The sequence below is a fragment of the Eutrigla gurnardus genome (genome assembly GCF_963514095.1).
Source record: "Eutrigla gurnardus genome assembly, chromosome: 9".
Lineage (NCBI taxonomy): Eukaryota > Metazoa > Chordata > Actinopteri > Perciformes > Triglidae > Eutrigla > Eutrigla gurnardus.
Window position 1 is genome coordinate 9,598,869 of NC_139923.1, and position 21,404 is coordinate 9,620,272.

Genomic DNA, 21,404 nt, shown 5'->3' on the forward strand with positions numbered 1-21,404 from the left:
GGTTTAAAAGGGAGATTTTTGTCTATTCAGGACATAAACCCCAAATTTCTTTTCTTCTGGAGCTGAAAACATCTTTGGCATGAGGGGAAGAAATAAAACCTGCTGCCCACTCGGGCCGTCGAATAACCAACTTCAGAAATCTGATCAAGGACGCGCTGTCAAACGCAGTGTAAACACTTTTTGTAATATTTTGTACATTTCTCATCTGCCACACCGGAGACTCAACATATTGTCCCGCTTGTTGTTGCATCTTCAAGATTGAGCAGTGCTAAGCCGGTAATAATCTGGGGATTAATCCTCGGCGGAGGGTGTACCTTGGCTGCGGCGCCTCGAGCATCCACTCAGCGGCAAGGGAGCCGGCGGGTAGAAAAGGACATCCGTCTGATTATGTGAGACAGGAGGAAACGTGTTGCCGTCTTGTAGCTGAGCGGCAGGAGGCCAAATGCCACTAATCCTGCTGTTGTTGTGGCCCTTTTCCTCCGTCCTGACAACACGGTGCTCACTTGGACTCCGCTGCTGTGCATTTGAGGTCAAGCTGTTTGAGGGGATTTCAGTGGACTTTTACAAGTTTACAAGGTCTATCTGTTCACACACACACACACACATACACACACAGTGTCTCTGGCTGAGAGCATAGTTAGCAGAGTTATAACTTTAATTCTTATTCATATTATTATTTGCACAAAACTATCAAAAAGTACAATCATTCAAAAATGGGGCGCACCAGGGTCAGACCAACAGGGCTATGAGGGTCAGTCCAACGGACCCTCACTCTCACCCAACTCCACCACCACCCTGCACATCATACTAGGTTATTTCATTTGTCATTTTTGTGTTTCTTACATTATTTAAGGCGATTTGTGTGATTTTTGTGTATTTTTTTTTCTCCTTTTTTCCCTTGTTTTTTTCATCCCGACACCCTTACATGAGGGGGTGGGCCCATTGTGGGCTTGATCCCTTAAAAAAACACAGAGCCCCCAGACCCCAAGAAGGGGAGAAATGTGGGCAAATGTGATTGCAGATTCATTTAAATTGAAGACAAACTTGAAGCCGATGCTGAAGGCAAAGCTGAAGTGCCTTCAGGCTAGATTCTCTCTGCTGGCCACCAGGGGGCAACTCCTCTCTGGTTGTATAGAAGTCTATGATAAAATGACCCTACTTCTCTCTTAATTTATTATCTCAGTAAACATTGTTAACATGTTTATGGTCTCAATCTCTAGTTTCGGGTCTTCTTCAATCCAGCATGATGTTCATTTAGTCCATTATGGTCCATTTAGAGTCCAAAAGACCAGAAAGCAGGATATGCTTTAGGGACAGGGCTACCTGCTGATTGACAGGTTGCATTGAGCAGTATGGTAGTTGTCCATGTCTTTCAGCTTTGATGACATGAAAACACACCGTGAAAGGATTCAAGTTTTTAGTTCCCTGAATTGTCTTCTTCCATGTTAGGATGTACGTGGCTCCTCCAACTCTGGCCTCACTTCTGGTCCCAAAACAACAGTTCAGACTGTTAATGAGCAGAAGCTGTTGAAGTCGTCGCTGAGCTTCATCATTATAATCAGATAACCATGTGAAGTGCACTAGTGACGTTGTCTCCTGAACCAGTTTCAGCTTCGTCCTACAATAGAATACAACAGAAAGAAACATGTGTCTCCATGTGAATCCAGCTCCTGGTGGATGAGTCGAGTCTTCAGGCTCTCGGGGAGAATATGTATTTCCTCCAGAGCTTGTTGTTAATCTGGGAGCTCAATCCTCGTACGCTCAGTGATAATCCTTGATGTCCATTTCTGGCCGAGACAACGCAGGTTCATCGGAGGGAATCTCATCCGTTTAAAAACTTGTCAGGGATTAAACACAACATCTATCGCTCCTGTGTTTTTGGGAAGATTACATGTGTTCTCCAGAATCTGGGCTAAAGCAGAGTCGCAGGGAACAAAAGCATAGTCCACTTTTCAGGCCATTCTGCAGTTCTCAGGCAGGAAGCATAAGATATATAGAAATATATAGAAAATGTGTTACCTCACAGTTTTATTTTCATCCTCATTTCTGGCACATTTTGTTTGTCTTTATTTGAATTTCTTTCATAGATTTTATTATTATTATTATTATTATTATTATTATGTGCGATTTTCAAATAAAAAATAGATTTTGATGTTTACTTTTGTGTAGGACTTGTTTTCAGACGGCTCACTTCTACATTGATGACAGTTCGTCGCCCCGAGTCATCGCCGCTCCGTCTTCCACCGCTGCATTAACATCTGGTAACACACACACACACACACACACACAAAGGCTGTTTACAGATGTTTATCCAGCCTAAAATCACAAAGGCCTTGTGTTTTTCCTCTTTTGGTAAATAAACCTGCAGCCTTCACCCTAAAAACGCATCTAAACCCTGAAACAGGGCAAAAACTCCGGAAACACTTTCGGGAACATTCATTTTTTTAAATGATCCTAGCTTTCATTGAAAATCCCCCATTTCCAAATCGTCTTTCATTTCAACAACAAACTCACTTACAATAATACATTTTTTAAATAATTATTTTACATGTACTTTAAAGCATTATGGTCTTTTAAAATAGATAATTACACTATTACAGTAAAAGCATCACATGCAACGTTGTGTTGTTCAGTGTGAGCTTGTGTGACGTCCACTTCCTGCAGGATGATATAAATATTCACCGTTGTTTCCCCGTTTCCTCTTTCAGATGATCAAACAGTGTTTCCAGTGAAGGACTTTGTGAAATACGTGACTGGGCTTCACGACTCACTCGGCTTCCAGCGAGAGTTTGAGGTACAGAACCATGGAGCTGGTCTTCTTACCGGCTGACCTGAGACCAGCTGATATGAAGCGTTTAATATTGTTTATCAGAATGTCTCAGACAGTGGTGTGTGTGTGCGTGTGTGTGTGTGTGTGTGTGTGTGTGTGTGTGTGTGTGTGTGTGTGTGTGTGTGTGTGTGACTGATTGTCTGCATGCTGCATGATGTTTAGGGCTGTAACATTACACAACTCTTTTAGAGTCCCTGATTATAATTGATCAGGAATTTATTTATTATGATTAATAATAATAATTCCCAGTGTATTCTCAGCTGATGTTGCAGTCCTGGTTCACTGGCTCATGTGAGCTGCATGTCGGTCATCTGTTACCTGTTGACGACGTGTCGTCAGTGACATCATGAGTCAGAGCTCCAGCTTGTTTGGTTGTTAAACTGCAACTAAAGAAGAAATCAGCACAAAGACAACGAGGCTACAGGAACGGAGGGAGCTGAGGAGGAATTATATAAATATATATATATAAATATATATATATATATATATACAGTGGTGTGAAAAAGTATTTGCCCCCTTCCTGCTTTCTTCTTTTTTTGCATGTTTGTCACACTTAAATGTTTCAGATCATCAAACAAATTTTAATATAAGTCAAGGATAACTCAAGTAAACACAATGCAGTTTTTAAATGAAGGTTTGTATTATAAAGGGAGAAAAAAATCCAAACCTACATGGCCCTGTGTGAAAAAGTATTTGCCCCTCCAGTTAAAACATAACTTAACTAAGATTTATCACTTCAAGGTTCAATTTCTCTAGCCATCCCCAGGCCTGATTACTGCCACACCAGTTCCCAATCAAGAATTCACTTAAATTGGACCTGCCTGACAAAGTGAAGCTCCTCAAAAGCAAGACATCATGGTGAAAACCAAAGAAATTCAGAAACAAATGAGAAAGAAAGCAATTGAGATCTATCAGTCTGGAAAAGGTTCTAAAGCCATTTCTAAAGCTTTGAGACTCAAGAGAACCACAGTGAGAGCCATAATCCATAAATGGCGAATACATGACAACGTAATGAGCCTTCCCTGGAGTGGCCGGCTAACCAAAATGACGCCAAGAGTGCAGCGACGACTCATCCAAGAGGTCACAAAAGACCCCAGAACAACATCAAAAGAACTGCAGGCCTCGCTTGCATCAATTAAGGTCAATGTTCATGACTCTACCATAAGAAAGACACTGGGCAAAAATGGCCTACATGGCAGAGTTCCAAGACGAAAACCACTGCTGAGCCAAAAAAATATTAAAGCTCGTCTAATGTTTGCCAGGAAACATCTTGATGATCCCCAACACTTTTGGGAGAATACTTTGTGGACTGACGAGACAAAAGTTGAACTTTATGGAAGGTGTGTGTCCCAATACATCTGGCGTAAAAGTAACGCAGCTTTTCAGAAAAAGAACATCATACCAACAGTAAAATATGGTGGTGGTAGTGTGATGGTATGGGGCTGTTTTGCTGCTTCAGGGCCTGGAAGACTTGCTGTGATAAATGGAGCCATGATTTCTGCTGTCTACCAACAAATCCTGAAGGAGAATGTCTGTCCATCTGTTCGCGACCTCAAGCTGAAGCGAACTTGGGTTCTGCAGCAGGATACTGATCCAAAACACACCAGCAAGTCCACCTCTGAATGGCTAAAGAAGAACAAAATTAAGACTTTGGAGTGGCCTAGTCAAAGTCCTGACCTGAATCCTATTAAGATGCTGTGGCATGACCTCAAAAAGGCGGTTCATGCTCGAAAACCCTCCAATAAGGTTGAATTACAACGACTGTGCAAAGAGGAGTGGGCCAAAATTCCTCCACAGCGCTGTCAAAGACTCATTGCAAGTTATCGCAAATGCTTGATGGCTGTTGCTGCTGCTAAGGGTGGCCAAACCAGTTATTAGGTTTAGGGGGCAAATACTTTTTCACATAGGGCAATGTACATTTGGATTTTTTTCCCCCCTTAATAAAAGAAAACTTCATTTAAAAACTGCATTTTGTGTTTAATTGTGTTGTCCTTGCCTTATATTAAAATGTGTTTGATGATCTGAAACATTTAAGTGTGACAAACATGCAAAAAAAGAAGAAAGCAGGAAGGGGGCAAATACTTTTTCACACCACTGTATATATATATATATGCATATATTAAATATCCTGGTATTGACAATGATGACGGTGTCCTGAAAATAACGTGGTTTACTTTTGTAAACATTTGTTTTATTGAAAAACAGATGGTGTGTAATTGACAGTTAAAAAATACTGTGATAAAGTGATAACGATATATCAAACAAAGAAACAAAAACAACAACAAAACTTATTGATATGAGCATGCAGAGTGAATGCAGACATTAGTTTTAACCACAGCCATCGCACTTCAATGGTTCTGTTTACTTTTCACTTGTGTCGATCCCAGAGAACATTAACATACTTGTGTAAAAATAAAGACAATTAATGAATTGCCAAAATAAATGTTCTATCAATTAACTAATGAATCAAATAATTGTGTCAGCCACAAAATTGTGTTTGTGTTAAATTTCCATTTGAAATGGAAGAAAATCCCTAAAATGTCGGAGCAGAACACCAACATTGTACTGAAATACAGAATGAGCTCCTGAAATTCCCAGAATGCAGCGTGTTCTGCCTTTTCCATCCCTTCATTCATGTATCTGAATCCTGCATGAACCTCGTTGTTATTTGGGTTGATTCCTGCCGTTGTGAAGCTGCATTGTGTGTATTTTCTGTGTCGTCTTGTAATTTGTGTTTTTGCACCTCTTTGGTTACTGTGTTGTCACGGAAACGCCCGCCTCCCTGCTGCTGCTTCCTCCACTTTAGATACTGAAGGAGAGTTACGAGGTAAGACGCTCTCCTGGCGGCGGCGCTGCACTCGTAGCCATGTTATTTTCGTCTCGTATCACAAAGTGTGTTTAATGATTAATGTGAAACAAATGCACCAGCAGAGGAAGTCATGGATGATAACATTACAAAAATAAGCAAAATAAAATATCTTTGTCCTGTAAACACTGAGATGACATGTAGATAACAGATTAGAGGGGAAAATACAAATATTACACTTTCAATCAAAATATACGTTTTTACAGTTTTATGGAGAAATGTTTTCCAACTGGTAATACATCAGTGGTAGAAGTTATTTACTTGAGAAATATCACAATCAAAAATATCCACACAGATAGTTGTTATCTTATTTAGTCCAAGTATTAAACCTTTAACATTTTTCTGTCATCACAATATTAATTTTGTTGAAAAAGTAGTTTTAAAAAATATTGAGAACTGACCACAGTTCAACTGGTGATATTGAGGAGATTCGTGGAATAAATTCTCTAACATATTTCAGATTGTCTCAGAAAGTCATTGAAAGACTTGAGCAAAGTTCAGTGTCAAACCTGAAACCTGTTTCATAATCTGGTTTATTTATTCTTCAATCAGATGGTTCCAAATTTAAATACTAATTTTTAAGGCTGTATTGTGATCCGTTCTTGGTGGTTTTGTTGCCTAAATCTAACTGTAATTAGTTATTTCAAGACAAATCATGACATTTCCCCTCAACCTCACCAAGTTTAAGTAATCTAAATAGAATTTTGTAGCCTAATGTCAGATACATTATTTCTAAAGTGGTGCTAAGCGACAAAAATATTTGTACTTGTCGTACAAGAATCAGTAGATTTGAATTTTGTCGCTGTTTCACAAACTGTGTTGTTTATTTAGCTAAAGTTCCTGTTCAGACGTGTAAATGATTGAGAAATTAAAAAGCAAAAAGTTGTATTTTTCGGAAAAAAATATATGGGCCGATACAAAAATAATCACATGACCCTCCAGAGGTATGTGGTGGTGTCTAGTTCTGCAGTGACTGACTGGATTTCTATAAAAATGTCAGATTGTAAGCATGCAGATAACGAATCTGGGGTTGCCTTTCACCTGCTGCTGCCTCAACCTACCTGGACGTAGTTATTTTAAGTTTCTCCTCAACCAAACTCAGAGCTTTTGTTGCGTAAACCCAGCTTTCTTTCTGTAGCTTCATCCTGACTCACAGAAAGAAAACAATTTAATTCACAAAATTACTTCATGTCCACGAACTTCTCTGAAATTTGAACACCAAAAAAAAAAACCCTGCTCATTCTGCCTTTAAGTTTCTTTTATTAAATTTTTCGTCAACGTCAAATGATTTAGTAGAAAAACATGTTTACATTTCTCAAAGTTGTATTGAACACGTGTGTGTGTGTGTGTGTGTGTGTGTGTGTGTGTGTGTGTGTGTGTGTGTGTGTGTGTGTGTGTGTGTGTGTACGTGTGTGTGTGTGTGTGTGTGTGTACGTGTGTGTGTACGTGTGTACAGGAGATTCAGACATGCACAGTTGACATGGCGATGACGACCGACAGCTCCAACCATCCCGACAACAAGACTAAGAACCGATACAGCAACATCCTGGCCTGTGAGTTCACTTCAGTATCTCTGTCTTTCTGACTCGATGTGGGACGTCGAGGACTCGAAGGTCTGCTGGTCTTTCAGACATCACGAACATAACGCTTCTTGGCTCAGTGATGATGGATAGCAGATCCTTGAGCCACTCAGCCAAACTTTGTACCAAATAATAATAAAGCGAGCACTCTAAGCTTCCTAAACAGATTAAAACTAGATATCATGTTCTGAACAATGTTCTGTGTATTTAAATGATACGTTAGTGGATCTTATTCTGCAAAATTAAAATACAGTATCTACTAGCAAGTATTGAGAGACAGACCAAACACTGTCCTTTCATGTGGTTTATATTCAGATTTATTACAGACACATATCAAAATATTAAAATAACACAATTAATTAATAATGAATACAAGGACACTAACACAGAGGTGAGAGTGATTAAAAAAATAGTTTGTTCCTGTGTTTCTAAAAAGAGGAACCTCTTGTGTAATTTTGTGCTCAGTTAAAGACATCATGGTTCAATTGTTTACATTTCTACCTTAAGAGAACCATCTCCACATCATATGAGAGTTGAGTTCCAGCCTGTTGGACAGTTTGATGAACTATGTCATCATCACATAGACATGATAGATGGTCCCTGATAATGTGTGCAATCACAATATCAATGTACACCAATGCACAATACCAATATTCTGTATAATACTAAAATTCAACATATCAACATTTTATATATAATAACGTGTGCAGTCATTTAAACTCAACCAGTTTGTTCGTCTGTCTACTATTATTTTTGATATTTAGTCTCTCATTGTTAACTTATTATATCTTTACTGCTACTTAACTTATTTGTTCAATTTGTTTTGCATAATATTGTAAATTTCACAGCCATGGGACTAATAGAAGATTATCTTATCTTATTTTATCGTATCTTATCGCCATTACGAGTCATCAGCGTACTTACAGAGGGTGAAGTCTGTCCCCAAGTCCCCTACTAAGTCCATCTATCTGTCCCCTAGTCCCCTACTAAGTCTATCTATATCCCCATGTCCCAGACCAAATTTATATCTGTCGCGAGTCCCCTACTAAGTCTGTCTATCTGTCCCCTAGTTCCCTACCAATTCTATGTCCCCTCGTCCCCACCAAGTCTATACATGTCCCCTACTAAGTCTATCTGTCCCCTAGTCCCCTACCAAGTCTATATGCCCCTTGTCCCCACCAAGGCTATATATGTCCCCTACTCCCCTATTAAGTCTATATATTGGTCCCCTAGTCACCTACTAATTACATGTCCCCCAGTCCCCTACCAATTCTATATGTTCTCTAGTCCCCACCAAGGCTATATATGTCCCCTACTCAGTCCGTTTATCTGTCCCCTAGTCATCTACCAATTCTATATGTCCCCTAGTCCCCACCAAGTCTAAATATGTCCCCTACTTCTACTAAGTCCATCTATCTGTCCTCTACCAAGTCTATATCCATCCCCAAGTCACTTACCAATCTATATCTGTCCCCTAGACCCCTACAAAGTCTATATCTGTGTCCTACTCCCCTACTAAGTCTATATCTATCCACAAGCCCCCTACAAAGTCTATATCTGTCCACTAGCGCCCTACAAAGTCTATATCTGTTCCCTAGACCCCACCAAGTCTATATATGTCCCCTACTAAGTCTATCTGTCCCCTACAAGGTCTATCTGTCCCCTACCAAGTGTACTTCTCCCCAGTCCCCTACTAAGTCTACCTATCTGTCCTCTACCAAGTCTATATCTGTCCCTTATTAAGTCTACCCGTCTGTCCCCTAGTCCCCTACTAAGTTTTTATATCTGTCCTGTAGGACCCTTTGAAGTCTACCAATCTGTCCCCTACAAAGTCTATTTATCTGTCCCCTAGTCCCCAACCAAGTCCATCTATATGTCCCCTAGACCCCTACCAAGTCTATATCTGTCCCCTACTCCCTTACTAAGTCTATATCTGTCCACTAGTCCCTTTCAATTCTATATCTGTCCCCTAAACCCCTACCAAGTCTATATTTGTCAACTAGCCCCCTACCAAGTCTAAATCTGTCAACTAGCCCTCTACCAAGTCTATATCTGTCCCCTAGTCCCCTACCAAGTCTATATCTGTCCCTAGTCCCCTACCAAGGATATCTGTCTGTCCCCTACTAAGTCTATCTATCTGTCCCCTAGACCCCTACCAAGTCTAGATATGTCCCCTGTCATACATCAAGCCTCTGAACTGTTTAGAAAGATGTTTTTTGTTGACAATAACAAAAGGATGAAATAACTGCAGATCTTACAATAACATCTTTTTCTATATCGATGTGCTAACAATTTGCTCTTTTCTCTTCCTGTCGTTGATCCTCAGACGACCACAGTCGAGTGCGACTCGCTCCGCAGGCCGACAAAGATGGCAAGACGAGGGATTACATCAACGCCAACTACGTGGATGTGAGGCGCTCTCTGTTTCCTTCTGAGCTCCGACCGAGTCCTTCATCTTCCCCCCGAGTCTCGTTCCTGTCAAAAACGTCCTGTTTGGACTGTATTCTCTTCCCTCTTGTATAATTGTAAACCCATTGAAGCTCCGCTGCGTTGTTTGTGGCGACCTGCGAGGCTCCATTATGTACAACACATTGAAATCTCATGTTGAACGTTCGCCGTGTTTTTGAAAGCAGACGGCCTCCGGAGTGCCGGCGTCGGCTTGCAGAGTGTCGAGGATCTCTCCAGCTCACACTTTTGTTCTGCATCTCGCGGCGCAAAGGCAACTTCACACTTCATGTGAAGGTCGTGAAACTGTTGGTGATGCGATTGAACGCCGACCTTTGCCGAGAACAAGAGGCGGGTTTCTTTCCTGCGCTGGCCTTAAAGGGGCCTCGTGCCGTTTTCTTTCAAACAAAGAAACGTTATATTTACGTTCGTGTGGATCCTTGAGCTCCGACAAATTAGTTGAATATATTTTCTTCTTTGGAGAATGTTTGAAAAGTGCTGGTTTTCTGTGTGTTCCAAATCCAGCGTTGTTTATGTCCCTATAGACGGAAATGTGGTCATGTCTCTTCACTGGTGGGACTCGTGATCTTGGTCAGTGCCCCTTTAGTGTCTGATACCGACCCACCGGGCTTTTAATTGTAAATCCGTTTCTTAACTAGACATGCAGAGTAACCGGTGTAGTATAAAGAGTATGAAACTCAGACAAACACAGGACTTTCACCCAGGAGACCACTGCTGGGATCCTGGGGGAAACCAGGTTGAGGTTTTACCATTTGTGGGTTTGTTCAACTCATTTCATTCATTTATTTATTAAGTTTCTGTACCACCAACAGCTGCTGCTATTTTTATTCTTATTTTGCAAATGTCTTCAAATTTGGCACAATGTCCACACCTATTCAAGGTTGAAACAATTAGCTTTTGGGGGTCAACGGTCACTGTGTTTGGTCAAGATATGCTCATTATGACAATGGACAGACATGCATGTAAACTGTAACCCTGGTAACCCTGTCACTTGGTTGTTATGGGGCAAACGGCCGACGGAGATTCTGCATTAAAGTGACCCAGGTTCTGGGTGAAAGTGACCCATGTTCTGGGTTAAAGTGACCCAGGTTCTGCATTAAAGTGACCCAGGTTCTGGGTTAAAGTGACCCGGGTTCTGGGTGAAAGTGACCCAGGTTCTGCATTAAAGTGACCCAGGTTCTGGGTTAAAGTGACCCGGGTTCTGGGTGAAAGTGACCCAGGTTCTGAGTTAAAGTGACCCAGGGTCTGGGTGAAATTGACCCAGGTTCTGGGTTAAAGTGACCCAGGTTCTGGGTTAAAGTGACCCGGGTTCTGGGCTGACGGTCTGACACACTACACTAAGACATTTAACATTTAAGAACATTTAAAAACGTAAACCTCCTAAACACCAGCATGTTAGCATGCTAACTTTGGCCTTTAGCTCATAGCACTTAAGTAGAGTCTCGCAGCCGTAAACTATTGTTAATGTTGAGTTGCTGCTACGAAAACATTATGTTTTGTTTCCTCAGGGTTTTAGGAAGCCCCGGTTGTACATTGCTGCTCAGGGTCCCCTGAGGACCAGCACCGAGGACTTCTGGAGGATGATCTGGGAGCAAAACGTCTGCGTCATCGTGATGATCACCAACCTGATGGAGAAAGGACGAGTGAGTGACCCGATCTCAACCACACGGACTTCACTTGTTCCCGGACTTTTATTTTACTTCATAAAAGCTCCGAGACTGTTTACGACATTAAGCCCTGACGTAGCACCGACATGGCGGCTACAAGAGCTCAGAGACTAGCGATATGGGGCTCTGAATCGGATGGATTTACTGTTCATCTGACCACAAATTAAACCCCACTGACCTCCGCCTGACTCCTCACGCTAGGAGACTACTTTGCTCAGAGGAGCATGAAAACATGTTCACCCAACATTAGTTAGCGTACTAGCCAGCTGCTAAATTAGTAAAATTAAGCAACTTAATGCTTCATCCAAACTCTTGTTCACACTGAATCACCAGATGTTTTAATGTACTAATTACCGTGTGTGTGTGTGAGTGTGTGTACTAAACTATATATATATATATATATATATATATATATATATATATATATATATATATTTATATTTACACCACTACATCCGATGCTTTGCATTGCATTTGCTGATGTATGGCTTGGATGCAGCTGATCGCCATGGAAACCCATTCCATGAAGCTCTCTACACTGTTCTTGAGCTAATCTGATGGCCACATGAAGTATGGAGGTCTGCAGAAAGTCGGTGAACTCTGTGCACTATGTGCCTCAGCATCTGCTGACCTCACTCTGTCATTTTACGTGGCCTACCACTTTGGCTGAGTAACTGTCGTTCTCAATCACTTCCACTTTGTTATAACCCCACTGACAGTTGACTGTGGATTATTTAGGAGTGAGGAAGTTTCACAACTTGTTGCACAGGTCGCATCCTGGAATTCACTGAGCTCCTGAGAGCGACCCATTCTTTCACACATGTTTGTAGAAACAGTCTGCATGTCTAGGTGCTTGCTTTTATACACCTGTGGCCATGGAAGTGATTGGAACACCTGATTTCAATTATTTGGATGGGTGAGTGAATACTTTTGGCAATATAGTGTATGTAATAAATAAAACGGGTGCAACCATTGCATGCTGGCAGACAGTTTGTTTAACCTGAAAAAACAGAAACTATTTTTTATTTACAGGGAATAAAGACAGGAATCTTGTAATGGTTTATAATTGGTGGTATGTGCCTTGTGTCCTCAGAGGAAGTGTGATCAGTACTGGCCGGCGGAGCTGCAGGAGGAGTACGGAGGCTTCCTGGTGACGGTGAAGAGCAGCAGGGTGCTGGCTTACTACACCCAGAGGACCTTCACCGTCAGGAACACCCACACCAAGAAGGTCAGCCAACAGCCAATCAGCTCACAGAGTCACTGCAGTAATATTATCATCTGTGAGGTCATTCTGCCCCTCAGATAGAACCACTAATGCAGATTACTTCAATGGGAACATGGTTTGCTTCACCAAAATGATTGATTGATTAGTCGTCAACTATTAAAATTAGCCAAAGCTTCTTCCAGCTTCTTAAATGTGAATATTTAATTTATATTTCAGAACGTCATCTTGATCATCGGGAAACACTGGTCAACATTTTTCACCATTTTCTGACATTAATAGACCAAACAACAAATCAATTAATTTCAATTAATTAAAACGTTTTATTCAACAAACAATTGTAAGTTCTTATTATAAAGACACATATGACATATTATAAAGACACATGACATATTATAAAGACACATACAACATTTTATAAAGTATTAAACATATTATAACTTAGGACAGTTTATTTGCATCACTTCCTGTGTGCTCGTCCCCCTGCAGGGCTCCCAGAAGGGGCGGAGCAGCGAGCGGACGGTGACCCAGTTCCATTATACCCAGTGGCCCGACATGGGCGTCCCAGAGTTCGCGCTGCCGCTGCTCAGCTTCGTCCGCAAGTCATCCAAAGCCCAGACGGACGTCATGGGACCGATGGTGGTGCACTGCAGGTAAGATCTGATCAGACTCTACAGCGAGGGTTCGTTTCAGTAAACTCTTCACTTCATTCTTTCCTGTCATTCTTCCTCATCAACCTTTCTCACAGCGCCGGCGTGGGTCGCACCGGCACCTACGTGGTCCTGGACAGCATGCTGAAGCAGATGGGAGAGGAAGGCACCGTCAACATCACTGGTTTCCTCAAACACATCCGCACGCAGAGAAACTACCTGGTTCAGACAGAGGTCAGAGGTCAACTTGTGTCACACCTACATACACTTCTTCACTTCACTCATTTCAGCTGAACCCAGCAGGCGAAACATGGCTTGTTCAAAACTTGGATCCTTAGAGTTGAACAGTGAAGTTTAACTACATGTTGAAATATAATTATTTATTTTCAGTTCTTTTCAGCCACACTAGAAGTGTAGTTCTATTGATGGTCCATCTACCATTTTGGTCACCAGAACATTTTGTACAGGCATTTGTGGTTCCCAGAGGACGTTTCCTCATGACTTTGATCAGTGTTGGAGTTAGGTGGGAGCCAGTGGGAGCTGAGCTCCCAGAGAGTGAGGACTGGCTCCCATGAACACAGCTCAAATATGTGTGGCAGCCCTGAAAATACAGCAGCATAATAAGCTTGACATGACGAGTAATAAGAGTAGCCTAAACTTGTAGTAAAGCATCGTGAATGCAGCATGACTGCACTACACCACCACGGCACTACCCGTACTATCAATTTGAGAGCTTTTCAACAAAAAATAAAAAGATCAGTTTGTATGCATATACCCCCACAGAGATGAAATCATTACTCCAACCCCGACTTCGATGATTCCCTGACTTTTCCTGCAGCACGATACATTGTAGTAGTGTTGGTGATCTGTTTGCATGCTACCAAGCTGAACACGTGATTGTGAGCGCCAAGGGGCCATGAGGCAGCAGGAGACACAAAAGCTTATTATTACAAAGTAAATAACAAGTGTTTTTTTTCTCCTGCTGCTTCTTGATGTGTGAATGTGTCCAAGGGAGAAATCTGCCCGTTTTTAATGGTTGCCACTTTGCACCATTTTGTTCTTTTAATCCTCAAGTTTAACGGCCAGCGTTTCCTTACTTTCATTTAAAGCCTCATCCAACCTTGAAAAAAAGAAAGTTACAAACTGAAACCTCAACACAACAGTGAGGGAAAAAACTTTGTCAAGCTGGATTTTACTTAAAACCCTCGAGGTTTGAAATGTTTGTAGGAGTTGAAAAAAATTAAGAGCAAATGGTTAAAAATAACATACCGGTATCACACATAAGTGACACCAGTATTATTTTTATTTTTACATTAATGTTAAATTACTGGTTATATGCAGGAACAGTACGTCTTCATCCACGACGCCTTGGTGGAAGCCATCTTGTCCGGAGACACGGAGGTGATGGCGGCTCAGCTGCACCGCTACGTGGACGAGCTGCTGATCCCGGGTCCGGCTGGGAGGACGCGCCTCGACAAGCAGTTCAAGGTGAGCAGCTCATCCTACGTTTCCCACTGTGTTCGTCTAACGGCTCATTTAGACCAACGTCTCAGAAACGTGGCTGTATTCATTTTTACTGAATAAAACCACAAATAATCTGTTATAGAATATACATTTTTAATTGTTTTATGACATTTTTCAAAACCAATTTGGCTTATTTGCAACATTGGCTATGGTATATTTTCACCAGCTAACCGCTGTTCAACAGGAAATAGTTCCCTCCCCAAAACATACTCAACATCACCAAAATAATTTAAGACTAAGGAAACAATTATAGAATAAACACTCGATAAAATTGTTTGTGTGAATAAAAAAGTAAAACAAGTTCTGGTTGTTTAAGTGGAAAGAACTGGGACGATTTAAAAGGTTCTGGAAAGAAAGGATTTGATGTTTTCTGTTTTTATCGTTACCCGGACGAAAGTACTTTTAAAAACACCCAAATAAAGAACCAAGAAATTAAGTTAACATTCAGTGGAGGGTTTGGCAGCTCTGACAGATGTTTTGGTGTTTCCCCACAGCTGGTTGCTCACCCTGGAGTGAAGCAGTGCGACTTCTCTGCAGCTCTGCAGGACGACAACCGCAGCAAGAACCGGAGCTGCTCCATGGTTCCCGGTGAGGCGGCCATGTTGGAGCTGCACCGCTCATAATGAAGACGTTAATGTTTAATTTGTCTCTTCAGCTACAGTTTGCAAACGTTAGATGATGAAAGACGATGTTGACACTTTTTCTTCCATCTGTGTTTGCAGTCGAGAGGTCGCGAGTTCGCCTGTCCGAAATGGCAGGGGAAACGTCGGACTATATCAACGCGTCGTACATCACAGTAAGATCATCCTGTCCAGGTTTACATGAGGAGACGGTCCAGGTGCAGGGCCAGCCGAGACAATGGCTTCCTGCACCGTTAGCATCCTGTTAGCGACTAGCTAACTCTACAGCTGTAATTTGATTGTGAACAAAAGGGAAATGTATCATCTTAATGTGCATTTGTAATCAGCCTCATGTGGAAGTGAAACAAAAAATGGAACCCCGTTGTGTTCTTGCAGGGTTACAGACAGAGCAGCGAGTTCATCATTACCCAGAGTCCTTTGCCCGGCACTGTAAAGGACTTCTGGAGGATGATATGGGACCACAACGCCCAGGTCATTGTTTCGCTGCCGGGGACACCTTCAGGCGAGGTGAGGAATTTTAGTTTCTTACCTGTAAAATCTGGACTCCGACCTTAAAAGAATGAACGAGACTTTTTGGGACATGGACTTGTTTTTGTGTCAGAGAGTGAGACGCTCCGGTGGAGGTCAATGTCATGTCTGTGTGGTAAATACAGAGCTGGAGACTGGAAGGCTAGCTGTTTCCCCCTGCTTCCAGTCTTTGTGCTAAGCTAGGCTAACCCCAACCTAACTCCAGCTGTGTTTAGTTCAGCCTCTGGGTTTTATTACAATTTGGAAAATTCTGACCGACATGTAAAGAACTACAGGAATTGTAAACAGATGGTAAAATAGCAACAATATCCACCATTGCTGGTTGCCAAAATAAAATCCACTTGAAAACACTTGAATAATAAATTCAGTTGGTTGACTTTGTATCTGGTTTCACTTGTTGACAAAATGCTCCGGAAAGATAAAACAGTGAGAGCAGCTAATTTTGCAGGTGACCATGTGGCTACTAACGAGGCTGACCATTTTTATGCCATTTTTATTAAATACTGAACTATAATTTTACCTGGTTTTACTCAATGATGACATTTCATGGCATAATATACTATTATCATATACTATACTACCACATCTTCATGATTTTACTGGCAAAACTATACTATGCCTTTTTAATACTTTTTTATTCCATATTCCACTAGGGGGAGGAGCTGTGTCTCGCCTGGCCCCGTAAAGGTCAGCCAATCAGCTATGAGATGTTCACAGTGACCCAGAGGAGTGAGAACCACATCTGTCTGGCCAATGAGGACATGCTGGTGGTCCAGGACTACGTACTGGAGGCCACACAGGTGAGTGCAGCCGGGAACATGACAGCTTCACATATTTCTCAACGTGTGTGATGATTTTTTTATGGTATCGGCGTTTTCATGACGTTTTAATGTCATTATGACATTTTTCAAAGCAATTCACAATTTCTATTATTGTAAATACTATACTTTCATTCTTTTTTGTGACTTTTTTTCGACGTACTATGCTATGACATTTTTTAACCCCTTTTTATAATATTTAACAAAACATACTGTAGCTTTTTTTTAAGATTTCATTACATTTGACTATTTTCGACATGCACAACACAACAAACATATATATATATATATATATATATATATATATATATATATATATTACGTTTGACTATTTTCGACATGCACAACACAACAAACAAAATATCTCATTTGATGTAAAAAGATGCCTTTTCCCCTTTTTTCCCCATTTGGCTCGGTGCCAATAAATACAAAGGTTTAGGAAAGTTTTGTTAGTTGAGTGAAACATCTCAGGGCAGTACAGCGTTATATATATATATATTATATATATACACAATTACTTTTTTCATCAAACTATAATATGGATTTTTAACATACTTTACGAGGACTTTTAAATTACGTTTTCATACATTTTTTTTTACATCCTGCAACTTTTTTCAACATACTACACTTATTTCATGACATCCTAGCCAACATTTTAAAATCATCTACAACACAACAAAGTGTACGAAACAGTGTCTGTATTGTGTTAAGGGGTAAGAGTAGTCTGGTTTTCACCATACTAAGGTCAATCTTTTAAGATTGAACATTAGTCTGGGGAAGCTGCGCTTTGTTTCTACTGCTCAAGAGGCGGGATCAATGGGCATCGTTCAAATGACTCCGTACGCAATTGGATAGTCCTACAACCAATCAGAGCGTGCCAGGAGAGAATGGCCGTTTCTGATTGGAGCCAAAGATTCTGGCAATGTAACAGCGAAAGTAAGCCTGAGGGTGTCCAGCCTAAACTGCCGAGCGAAATCCAAATTTCCCGGAAGTTCAGGCAGGGTTCACCCAGCCTAGGGTAAGAGGTAAAAAAAAAAAAAAACTCACTGATTTTTTGTGACGGATGTCGAATCTCTTCCATCCTTATCTCAACAGGACGACTATGTTCTGGAGGTGAAACACTATCGCGCCCCCCGCTGGCCAAATCCTGACAGTCCCATCAGCAACACCTTTGAGCTCCTCAACTTGGTGAAGGAGGAGAGTACCCCCAACGACAGCCCCATTGTGGTCCACGATGAGTAAGACCTTCACCGAGTAGTGAACATGAACCATTAGAATATAAAAATTTGTTCTGAATATTTTACAGTGAAAATCAGCAAGGGTTTGAATTTTCTTTCACTAGTGTGGGTGGAGCCACGGCCGGAACATTCTGTGCTCTATCATCTCTGACTCGTCAGCTGGAGGCCGAAGGATCAGTCGATGTCTTCCAAGTGGCCAAGCTGACAAACCTCATGAGACCAGGAACCTTCAGTGACATCGTAAGGCTGTTTTCTGTCTCACAATATGCTGATGATAACATACTGTCTGTCACACAGCTTGTCACTTATACTATTAATAATTTCCCTCTGTTACAACATGGGTGTTATTTTGTATTCACCAAGTTCCATGTCAGACAAACATATTTACTTTACACCATGCAATATCAATCAATCAGTTACTCGCGTTGCTTCACAGGAGCAGTACCAGTTCCTGTACAAAGCCATGCTGAGTCTCATCGGGACACAAGAAGATGAGAAAACCTTCCAGTCTTCTGACAACAATGGTTCCATTGTGGTGGGAACTGCCAGCACTGCCGAGAGCCTTGAATCCCTGGTGTAACTGCCCCCCCCCCCCCCCCAAACAACACAAAGAACTCTTTTTTAACTTTTACAACAACAAAAAAAGCAACAGCATTTTGTCCTCCGACTTCAATAAGAACAGAACTTCTCCTGATTCCAGACTCATCTACTAAATAAAAAACTTCGGCGTTTGTGCCCCGTACACACTGAACAAGTTTCTTCTTCACTGGATCTGGACTGCCTGCGGTTTTGTAATGTGTGCCTTTTTGTATTTTTCATCCTGTACTTTTAACGTTGATACAAGGTGTAGACTAATTGTCTGATGTTTTAACGCTGTACTGCCCTGAGATGTTTCACTCAACTTACAAAACTTTCCTAAACCTTTGTATTTATTGGCACCGAGCCAAATGGGGAAAAAAGGGGAAAAGGCATCTTTTTACATCAAATGAGATATTTTGTTAGCTTGTCTTTTTTAGAGCTCCTGCACTGAACTCTTTTCTGTAAATACCATCTCAATGGTAGCAGCGTTGTGCTATTGAATTCAATTACAAAATAAGGGCCTGGAATAATAAATAATAATAATCTAATGTATATAATATAACTTGATGGACCAAATTTCTATTTATACTTTTAGATTTTTATATTTTACCATTTTTAGTGCATTCAAATTGTATGGGTTATTTCTAATTGCTTAGTTGGAGAACATTAATGCTTTTATATTCTGGATTTTGTAACAGACTAAATGTGATGCATGGGGTACTGACATGTTTGTTTTTTAGCTGGACACAAAACACTGCTGGATTATTAGCTAGGGGATTAAATAAGTGAATACCAAAGAAAAGGCCTGTTGGAGTGTTTTGTTACTGTGTGTTAACATTACCAACAAAAAGATTCATGTTACTAAATGACAAATACTTAGGTCTCTCTGTGTGTTAGGTACCAGGATGTAACGTTACTCACACTAACAACAGGTCTCTCTCTGTGTTCAGTACCAGAATGTAACGTTACTCACACTAACAACAGGTCTCTCTGTGTGTTCGGTACCAGGATGTAATGTTACTATCACAATAGGTCTCTCTGTGTGTTGGGTACCAGGATGTAACGTTACTATAACAACAGGTCTTCTGTACATTTACATTTAGGTCATTTAGCAGACGCTTTTGTCCAAAGCGACTTACAATAAGTACATTTGTCAAAAGAAGGAAACAAGGAAACCACAACGTATCATTGCCGATAAAGTAAGAGCTAAAAATAGAACAAGTGTTAGGTCCTCATCTGAGTAAACTAGTACTTCAAGAGCAACAGTGCTACGATCAGAGTGCTATAGGTAAGGTTTTTTTTTGTTAGTGGGTCATGCTAGTCGAGGTGAAGTCTGAACAGGTGAGTCTTGAGCCTTTTTCGGAACCTGACATTAGTCGGGAGTTCGTTCCACCACTGAGGCGCCAGAACAGAGAAGAGTCTGGACTTTGCTGAGCGACATTTGTTTGATTTCAGCGATGGTGGTACCAGCCGGCCAGCTGAAGTAGAGGAGCGAAGTGCTCGCTTCGGGGCATGAGGTTTGACCAGTGTTTGAAGGTAGATGGGTGCTGTTCCATTGATGGCCCTGAAGGCCAGTGTCATCGTCTTGAATTGGATGCGTGCTGCAACAGGGAGCCAGTGGAGGTCACGGAGGAGGGGGGTCACATGGGAGAATTTGGGTAGATTGAAGATAAGGCGTGTTGCAGCGTTCTGGATATGCTGCAATGGTTTAATCGCAGAGGCCGGGAGTCCGACCAGGAGAGAGTTGCAGTAGTCAAGGCGGGAGATGACCAGTGCTTGGACCAAGAGTTGCGTTGCATCCTTTGTGAGGAAGGTCCGAATCCTGCGGATGTTGTAGAGGGCAAATCTGCAGGATCGGGCCACAGCAGTGATGTTGGGGGTGCAGGACAGTTGGTCATCGAGGATTACACCCAGGTTCCTCGCAGTTGACGACGGCAATACTGTGATGCCCTCGACAGTGACCGACAGGTCCATGCGAGGGCAGTCTTTCCCTGGGATGAAGAGGAGTTCGGTTTTATTCAGGTTAAGCTTGAGGTGATGTGCAGTTGTCCAGACAGAGATGTCAGCCAGACAGTCCGAGATGCGAGTTGCAATGTGAGTGTCAGAGGACGGGGGAAAAGAGAGGAACAGCTGGGTGTCATCTGCGTAGCAATGGTAGGAGAATCCATGCGATGTGATAACAGAACCTAGTGATCTGGTGTATAGTGAGAACAGAAGCGGTCCTAATACTGAGCCTTGAGGGACACCCGTGTCCAGAGAACAGGGTTTGGACATAGAGCCATTCCATGTGACCTGAAAGGTGCGATTTGTCAGGTATAATGTAAACCAGGTGAGAGCAGAGTCAGTTATGCCAAGTTCAGCCAGAGTGGAGAGGAGGATTTGGTGGTTGACTGTGTCGAACGCAGCAGATAGGTCGAGGAGAACGAGAACGGAGGAGTGGGACGAGGCTCTGGCGTCTCGCAGGGACTCGGTCACTGTGAGGAGGGCCGTCTCAGTGGAGTGAGCAGTCCTGAATCCTGATTGATTAGGGTCTAGGAGGTTGTTCAGCGAGAGATAGGATGACAGTTGGTTGTAGGCGGCACGTTCCAAGGTTTTAGAGAGGAATGAAAGAAGAGATACAGGTCTGTAGCTTTGGATGTCAGTAGCGTCTAGGGTGGGTTTTTTAAGGAGAGACTTCACGGTAGCTGTCTTAAAATCCGCTGGAATGACACCTGAGGTGAGGGAGGAGTTGATCAGGGTGGTGAGGAATGGCAAGATGTCGTGTGAGATGTCTTGGAGAAGAGAGGAGGGAATAG

At 41.8% G+C, this 21,404-nt stretch overlaps 1 protein-coding gene across 5 annotated transcripts in view; it reads left to right on the forward strand.

Moving 5' to 3' along the window:
• The window catches only part of ptprz1a (protein tyrosine phosphatase receptor type Z1a), a 94,039-nt gene extending 74,634 nt beyond the window's left edge, over nucleotides 1-19,405 (forward strand). For 4 of the 5 annotated variants that reach the window (XM_084017762.1, XM_084017765.1, XM_084017764.1 and 1 more), the window contains 17 exons: nucleotides 2,170-2,261; nucleotides 2,709-2,794; nucleotides 5,637-5,657; nucleotides 7,153-7,249; nucleotides 9,603-9,685; nucleotides 11,251-11,385; nucleotides 12,503-12,637; nucleotides 13,121-13,284; nucleotides 13,380-13,515; nucleotides 14,623-14,769; nucleotides 15,300-15,393; nucleotides 15,528-15,601; nucleotides 15,822-15,953; nucleotides 16,628-16,774; nucleotides 17,888-18,030; nucleotides 18,135-18,270; nucleotides 18,467-19,405. In XM_084017762.1, the coding sequence (XP_083873888.1) occupies nucleotides 2,170-2,261; nucleotides 2,709-2,794; nucleotides 5,637-5,657; nucleotides 7,153-7,249; nucleotides 9,603-9,685; nucleotides 11,251-11,385; nucleotides 12,503-12,637; nucleotides 13,121-13,284; nucleotides 13,380-13,515; nucleotides 14,623-14,769; nucleotides 15,300-15,393; nucleotides 15,528-15,601; nucleotides 15,822-15,953; nucleotides 16,628-16,774; nucleotides 17,888-18,030; nucleotides 18,135-18,270; nucleotides 18,467-18,610 (1,966 nt within the window). In that variant the 3' untranslated portion in view covers nucleotides 18,611-19,405. The remainder of the gene's footprint in view (nucleotides 1-2,169; nucleotides 2,262-2,708; nucleotides 2,795-5,636; nucleotides 5,658-7,152; nucleotides 7,250-9,602; nucleotides 9,686-11,250; nucleotides 11,386-12,502; nucleotides 12,638-13,120; nucleotides 13,285-13,379; nucleotides 13,516-14,622; nucleotides 14,770-15,299; nucleotides 15,394-15,527; nucleotides 15,602-15,821; nucleotides 15,954-16,627; nucleotides 16,775-17,887; nucleotides 18,031-18,134; nucleotides 18,271-18,466) is intronic. The other variant, XM_084017763.1, reaches the window with a different exon arrangement.
• The last annotated feature ends 1,999 nt before the right edge of the window (nucleotides 19,406-21,404 follow it).